The 8,805-nt window shown below is 38.5% G+C and overlaps 1 protein-coding gene across 1 annotated transcript; it reads left to right on the top strand.

The window, feature by feature from the left end:
• The first annotated feature begins 2,697 nt into the window (after window positions 1-2,697).
• On the top strand, window positions 2,698-5,921 carry LOC129350155 (leucine-rich alpha-2-glycoprotein-like). The gene is made up of 2 exons (XM_055015753.1): window positions 2,698-2,830; window positions 2,913-5,921. Exon 2 carries the CDS (start codon window positions 2,923-2,925, stop codon window positions 3,949-3,951), a length of 1,029 nt encoding a protein of 342 aa, XP_054871728.1. The 5' UTR covers window positions 2,698-2,830; window positions 2,913-2,922; the 3' UTR covers window positions 3,952-5,921.
• The last annotated feature ends 2,884 nt before the right edge of the window (window positions 5,922-8,805 follow it).

Raw genomic sequence — 8,805 nt, 5'->3', positions numbered from 1 at the left:
AAACTTCCTCTTTCAAATAAATACTCGTCTAACCCTCTGGAAACCAGCATTTGGACTGTTTTTGTGTTGCTCCTCACCTACTTCAGACAGCCAGGACAAAACAGCGTTTTGTGGACCAAAGTCAATACTATGACCTTTTTAGAGCGACATGCTATACTATGACATTTTTAGAGCGACATGCTATACTATGACATTTTTAGAGCAACATACTATACGATACCATTTTTAGAGCGACATGCTATGCTATGACGTTTCAGAGCGACATGCTATACTATGACTTTTTAAGAGCAACATGCTATACTATGACGTTGTTTGGGCGACATGCTATACTATGACGTTTTTAGACCAAAGGCTATACTATGACGTTTTTTGGGTGACATGCTATACTATGACATTTTCAGAGCGACATGCTATACTATAATGTTTTTAGAGCGACATGCTATACTATGACGTTTGTTGGACCAAAGGCTGTACTATGACAATTTTAGAGCGACATGCTGTACTATGACAATTTTAGAGCGACATGCTATCCTATGACGTTTTTAGAGCGACATGCTATACTATGACGTTTTTTGGACCAAAGGCCATACTATGATGTTTTTAGAGCAACATGCTATACTATGACGTTTGTTGGGTGACACTCTTTACTATAGGCTTTTTAAATTGACATATTACTATGACTTTTTTTTGTTTTAGGTTTTTTTGCTGTTTTTTAGCAACATATTATAAGAATTTGAACAGTTTTAAAAATTACTATACTTTTACTTGTGCAATGAAATATTATTCTATGGCATTTTTTAGATGACATATTATAATCTGATGTTTTCTTGAATGACATACTATTTTGACAATATACTGCACTATGACATTTTTTTGAACCACATATCATACATAACAATTTTAGGCAACATCCTATCATTTTGCACTTTTTGAACCACATAATTTTTTTTTTTTTTTGCCAAGCTATACTATGAGCTACAGGCCATACTATGTTTTTCTTGAAAAGTATACTATACTTTGACATTTTCTGAACTACATCCTATACTATGGCATTATATGGCAGATGTTGGAGCTGATTCTGATCTTTCAGGATAAAAAGCTGCTTTTACTTCACAGACTTTTCAGGAAATTATTCTCTCAGGTTTTCTCTGCTATTTATATTTTTATTATCTTTGATAATTTCATTACTTCTTTATTGTAAAATAAAGTTTGAGGCATAAAGACTCTTAGTTATTTTTTTCCTGAAATCTTTGACGTAGCAGAACTAAACTTCCATTTTCCTTCTTGTACTTCTGATACTAGAACTAAACATATCTTCAACATGGATCATCTGGTTTTAATGAATCAGCAGCAACATCACAACAACAAATGAGACAATTTTCAACAAATTAATGAAACTGATTTCATTTAAAAATATCAGAGTCTGTTTTAGTGTCAAATTAAAGCTGATTACTGACAACTAGAACATTAACGTTACTGTTTTAATCACATTTAAGTTTCCTGAACGTTACATTAACGTCAACCAGCCACAGTTTTATGAACTTAATGAACCACATTACAGGAACACAACACACTTCAGCTGTTCACATGAAACTCAACACATTAGCTTGATGCTACGTAAGCTTTAATCAGGCTACTACTGAGCAGCTAGCTCGGTTAGCATCGCTAACATTTAAGCTAATATTTACTATGCTAGCTTTCTTCTCTGGTCAACACACACTGAAACAAACTCCACCAACATCTGGAGTGCATGGCACACGTTACATCTGACACTAAAGTTGCATATAAAGTGCATTAAAAGCGGCACCGATACGAAAGTAAACATTTACTCACCGAACTATTAGAGGCCTTTCAGTGTCTGCTGGTAGAATCAGCCGAAGGCAGAAAACTGATTAAAACAAGCCAACGGGCAGGAAAACTGTCTGTGGAAAATGCTGTGCTGCTCCACCGATAAATAAACCAACAGTTATTACATCAGAATTAATCCAAACGAGGAAAGCAGAGTCTCTGCTGCCTCCTCCATAGGACCTGTCAATCATTCCAGACCAGACTGTCAATCGAGTATCCCCGCCCCCTGGGTCCGCAAAACTTTAATCTCTATAAAAAATTCAATATTGATTTATTTTAAGATCAGCCACCTGATCTCTCATTTTGACCATGAAAACTAACGAAAAAAAAATGTATATACAGTCTATGCACCGTACTCTGTTTGGCTCCACACTTGCTGATGACCACTTCCGGTCTCAGAAAATGAAAAAACGGACCTTTTTTCGTTTCTGTCTCTTACTGATTTTGCTTTCTTGTTATTCTAAATATAAAACGAAAATCAAAGCATTTTTTTTTAAAAATCGTATATCCCTTTTTGATCATGAAAAGGAAAAACACCTTGTATTTCAATTTTAATTTTTGTGTTTTAAAACAAAAATCAAATAACCACTCCTTTTTTGTTTTTCAATACCCGTTTCAGATCCGTACACGGACCATTCAACTACTCCAACAAACTGCATGTTCTTTAAAAAATAACAATTCAACGGTTAAATTGAATACCTCACTTTTGAAAATTGGATTTATATTTGCATATCACTGCTAACATTTGTACTTGGATACAAAAAAAAGAAAATATTGATTCATGCGTGGTAACATCTTTCCTTTTAGAAAGTACAAAAAAACAGCAAACCACTCACCAGCTGATAAGCTGGTTTGTTTGCTTGGATTTGTTTGCCTCTTGCAGCATTTTGTCCTGACTCACTGCTGGGCATAAATACAGTCAGCATTCTGTAAATCCGAGTCCAAAATCAGAAACAGAAGGAATCCTGCTTTTGCTTTTCAGGTAAGAATGCATTTATGATCATGATTTTAGTGGTAGTACCTGTCAGTCATTTAACCTTTTTTTTTTTCTTTTCTCGCTGCAGTGTTTTAAAGATGATCGTGTGGCTGCTCCTGACTTTCACTGCTCTGGCCGAGTCCAATTTCCAAACAAGACGCCCCCACTCATGCCCAGATCTGTGCTCCTGCTCTTTAACAGCTTCAGGTGCTAATGTGCTGTGTAGCCGAAGCTCCCTCACTTACTTCCCTGAACGTGGTTTACCTCCCAACACCACGCATTTGTCCTTTCAAGGCACCCAGCTGAGCAACATCACAGCCGGTCATCTGAGTGCCGTGCCCTTCTTAACCTACCTCCGGCTGTATTACAACAACTTGACAAGCCTTCCTCCGGAGCTGCCAGTTGTCATTCCTCACCTAAATGAGTTGGATCTCTCAGGTAATCAGCTGGTTCATCTGCCTCCAAACGTCTTCAGCCACGCCTCACTCTACAGGCTGATACTGAGGAGTAATCTATTAGAAAAAGCAGATGCAGACTGGTTTCCTGACAACAGCAGCCTCACCTTGCTGGACTTGTCTTGGAACCGTTTAACCAGCATCCCAGCTGCTCTGCTTCACAAGCTGCCAAATCTGGAGGTTCTAGACCTGAATGACAACAACCTGCAGGAGCTACAAGAAGATGCACTGAAGAACCTGCACCACCTGGAGACGCTAAACCTTGGGGGGAACAAATTAATGACATTGAGACCAGCAACCTTCGCTCACAACCTTAAACTATCCCAACTGTGTCTGCATGAGAACCGGCTCCAAGAGCTGCCAGCGAACCTCCTCAGGGGCTTGCAAAACCTTCAACTCTTGTTGCTCTTTAAGAACCAGCTTCGGTATCTCCCCTCAGGTCTGCTGGATGAGACGAAATCCTCTTTTGGGGTGGTCTTATCAGGGAACCCCTGGGAATGTGATGGGAAGATAGAGTATCTGTGGAAGTGGCTCACTGACCGGCTTCAAAATGTTTTCTTTCTGAAGGAAGTGACTTGTGGTGGACCTGAAGCTTTCAAAGATCAGCAAATAGTGTCTTTAACTGAAAGCCAGCTTGGTCTGACAAAATCACAATCAAACATCCACAACTAGTATTGGTAAAAGAAAAGTGGATGTTTTACTTTTGCTGTCCACATTCCTGTTTCGAAGTTTTAAAAAAAAAAAAAACGTTCAACAGTTTCCCACTGTGTTCTCGCTGCTTTCCTGCTGTCTCTGCTTGATTTCTGTGTTGTTTGGATATTGTCCAGCCCACCGGGTGGCGTAAGATGCTCAATTAATTTTCAAACCAGCCAGATGAACAGACAGTGCAGCTCAGTTAAGAACCAATTTACTCAGTAAACCCCAGCCAAAAATGTGTTCAAGCAAATGCTGTTAATAATATATTATATCGATTTTTAGAGACAAAACAAACTTTCTCTCAGCCTCATAATCTCAGAGTAAATGAGCAAATGGAAAGCATGAACAACATTTCATTTTATATCATAATTTTGCGAATCATGCATGGTATTGTCATGAATGAGCGACAGTTCAAGAAAAGAAGGGAGATTCATGGTGGAGGAGAGTTGCAGGAAAATAAAAAGCTCTTTAGAGATTCTTACGGCGCATCCTTACGCCAACAGATCTGTCTCACTTGTTGTTGGTTGCATCACAGATTGCGGAATTGTTTCAGTCGTGGCCTTTTGTTTTTAATGATGTTGAGCATGTGGGAGTGCGTGGGCAGTGCAATGGCTCAGTCTTGCAGCTGACCTCTTCTGGATGTGTTTAAATATCTCCCTCTTTTCTCAATCTTTACTTTCCTCCTTCTCGTTCATGTTGCATGTGAATATATCTTCTTGCACACACACCCTTTCCCTTCGATCACAGTGAGTGCACCAGACTGTAATTTATTATCAAATATAAAACATTACCTCCTCTAGAGGCTGTTACTTATGAAAATGAAACCTTGTTCGTAAATATTCCCCAAAGAGCAGAAGGAAAACTTTAAGGGTTGATATATGTCTCTTAATGCACTTCTCTGAATTGTATCCTGAAGGTTTAAGGTTGAAGAAGTGGACTTGTGGGTTTTGAATCCCAATTCTCATTTATGAAAATTCCCTCGTGATGAGAACATCTGTCTGGAAAATGAACACTCTCCTCCAATTTAACTGCTGCCTTTTAAGACTTTTAATCTCCATCTGCTCCTGCAAAATTAAAAACAGACTTTGGACATTATGATCCTTTAGATAAATGATGATTCTGATCAGTATGGAGGAATGGAGTCTTCTCTCTGGCACGCTGCCTGTTTGCTAATGATGACTGACATGACACTGAAATCTAAAAGGTGACAGAAAAAGCTTTCACGCTTTTGTAAATTACTGTGGCCTTCCCGACTTAGTGGTGTAATAATGGACACATGATCTTCCTTGATAGCTGCTCATTAGCACATAATCGAGCACTTATACTTGACATTAAGCTCAGTAAAGTCTTTGCCTTCTATTATTTCTGCTTTATATTTCATTTGAGGTATTGTTCATACTTAGTGAACTTGTAATGGAAAATTTATTATCTACAAGCCTTATTATCTGAAAGCATTACATATTATGTACAACAATACAATATGTGCTACTTAGTACAGGTGGTCACAACCTTTTGATACTTATAACCTTTGATGCTTGTAACCTTTGATAACCTTGTTAAGCTGCTTGTGTCTGATGACCTCTCAAAGACACCCCATAAGGTAGAGAATGTACGAAAAGAAAGTACCGTCTGTGCAAGATAGACATGTTACCTCTGATTGAACCTGTCTCGACCCTATGTCTCAAACTATTCCGTCTGAAGGTGTTAAAACCAATATAGCATTTCTAAGACATTTTGCACCTGTGTCTCCATCAGTTATTTTTGTCTTTGCTGAAAGTTGGGTTTTTCCCCACGTGTTACTATGGATGCACATACACAATAATTTTAAAGAATGGTATAAAAATAGCTGCCTCTCTCAGTCTCTTCGTACTCTCCCATAGACTGCTCTGCACTCTGTGTGACTTTGTACCTTTGAAGCTTCAAATAAAACAAAGACAGCTTGTGATTCTCAATAGACTTATTTCTTCCACTTGAACAACAGATAAAGAATTTTCCACAACAGACTCTGTTATTTTTTCTCTCTGCAACAATGTGAATCATAAAATGTTTTCTGTGGTAATCAGCAATGAACTGAAATAGCTTGTTTGTAGTTCACATTTTAATGCAAATGAGCTAAGGTGGATGGCAACAAAATACATATGCCATGCATTTATAAAAGTGCTACATTTTTACTATACATATTTACATGTATCATAACTATTTGCATAAACTAGAAAAGCAATCAGAGAACGCAGTCCTCTGCCAAGGCTGTTCATTCCCACATATGGCATTGTCAGAAATGCAGCATTGTTTATTAGTTATTGATGATCAGAAATCATGACAACATAGAATGTGGCCATTTAATATAGATGTACCCACAAACAAAATGATCTTGCGCTGAGCACAGACGTGTGTCATGCATGTGTACGTTATGTACAGATACCGAATTGCGTGACCTAAATATGTAGCGGGCAGCAGGAATTGATGGGACTCAGAAACACCCCCACAATTTAATCAGTTGTTCCTCGTATCATTTCTGATTAATCCAAATAAGTCTATAGCAGTCAATTTGTAGAAGGATCGCAATCATGTGATCATCAGCAGGCAGCTGACGTAGTGTTCACTTGTTGTCATGGTTACAGTGATGCCGTGCTGCTAGCTCACAATGATACGGAAATCTTTAACAAATCAAGCTGCATCACTGCCAAAATCTAATCAGTTGGTCCTTGTGTCATTTCTGACCTTCCCTGAAAATGTCATTGAAATCCATTAGTCCGTTTTTGAGTAATGTTGTGAACAGATAAACAGACGGACAAACCTACACCGATCATCACATAACTCCACTGCATTCCTTGGCAAAGTAATAAGATAAAGATGAGATAAGCCTTTGTTAATCCCACAGTGGGGCAATTTGCAATGTTACAGCAAGAAAAGATGAAGCATAAAATAAAAATTGACCAAAATATACACAAGCACTAGTTCTAAAAAATAACATTATTTATTATTAACGTCTGTTCACACACAGTATGGCCATCTCATTCACAATCATCTTCAAAATTTTATCCAAACCAAAACAGTGCATGAACAACGATATTCAGGTGTTTTGACAAAATCCACCTGTACACTCAATAGATGCTCCAAAACCAAACAGGTTATTGAGGACACTTATGATGATTTGAGCAGGTGAATGCAATGAAGATGTGAGGCTGGAATATCATAGCTGTTGGAGAATATAGTTTCTGTTTAACCCTCTGAACCCCAAAGCCCACTGTTGGGTTTGAAAGTCATGTTGTCTTTTTAAAAATTGACAGAATGGTACCGTTTATTAGGGCCAAAAACTGTTAAAAACAGAAAAAACAACTGGATTTTCAACTTTGAAAGTCTAGTCATCTGTAGTGTGCAATCCTGTCCAGGAAAATTACCCACATTTCAGCTTGAATTCATGAAATTTCATCAAATCACTTTGACACACATGGCTCATTTAAAAACCTGCTAAAAACAAACTGTTGGCACTACACAGATTCTGTAAAAAAAAAAAAAAAAAAAAAAATTAATTCAGCTCACCCACACAACAAAAAAAAATAAGGACCTTTTGGATGAACTGGGCTGAGCTGCAGACTGTTTTTACACAGAACGGAGATGAAGCAAGTGTGGAAATATATTAAAATCCCAGCAGTAAAAGAACTATCTTATGTAGAGTCACCATTTTTTTGCCGCATTCCTTGGCGGAGTACTAAGGGTTTACAGATACAGTTCTGATGACTGTACATTGTAGGATAAACTGCAAGAGGTTCCCAGACCAGATGTGATATGCAGTGAGTTCTGGGTCTTCCTCAAGTTCTCCTTTTAGCTGGACTTGCCCACAAGACATCCATAGGAAATCACCTAGAAGCTATTGTAATCGGATATTCAAACCACCTCAACTGGCTCCTTTCGATGCAAAGGAGCAGTGACTCTACTCCGAGCTTCCTCCGGATATCTGACCTCTTCCCCCTCTCTCTTTGGCGGAGCCCAACCACCATTAGGAGGAAACTCATTCTGACTACTTCTACCTGTGATCTCATTCTTTGGTCACTACACAGAGCTTGTGAACATAGGTGAGAGTTTTGATGTTGATGTAATGGTAAATAACCATTTTTGACTTCCTAAATGTCTACTGATTTGAGGTACTAAATAACTCCACCTCTACCATCCTATGATGTGTGATCAAAAAGTTACAAGGCTCCATTTATAAAAAGAAAAATCTGAATTTAAATTTGTCCTCTATCCAGTTAAAAGTAGTCACCATGTGCAGAGATACTCTGCTCCAAGTGCTTCTGCCACCTCCCAAGAAGAGCAGGCATGTCATTCACCATCTGCAGTTTGGGATGTCGTAATGGAAACCATTCGACTTATATTTTGTTGAAGTGGATTGTAACAAGGAGCCAAATCTACTGAGTAGGGCAGGTGGCAAGCAATGATTGTGTTAATGTGGCCAACACCTAGTGCATAATCAACATGCTGTGAGGGGGCACACAGAGCAGTTGCAGCACTCAGATGCCATCAGTTTAGGTCGTTTATGCCAAATGTCCTCCCTCAGATGTCTCAGGATGTAACAGTAGAACTTGGCATTGACAATTAGACCCCTTCACAGGGCAAAATCTTGTAAATGATGCAGAAAACATCGAGCATTCTCCTGGCATGTTCCTAAACTGACACATCTTCTCCGGTCTTGGAGACTGTGGACTCTTTCACTGAGAAGACTACTGTTTGGTCTTTGGGTCATAGCTGTAGACCAACTTATCACAGGTGATTGTCCTCAAACTGAAAGCTGAATAACCTGAACTGTTGACTGACACAGAATCTGATGTT

Source organism: Amphiprion ocellaris, chromosome 12, assembly GCF_022539595.1.
Source record: "Amphiprion ocellaris isolate individual 3 ecotype Okinawa chromosome 12, ASM2253959v1, whole genome shotgun sequence".
NCBI classification, from domain to species: Eukaryota; Metazoa; Chordata; class Actinopteri; family Pomacentridae; genus Amphiprion; species Amphiprion ocellaris.
This window is presented reverse-complemented; position numbering and strand designations above follow the sequence as displayed.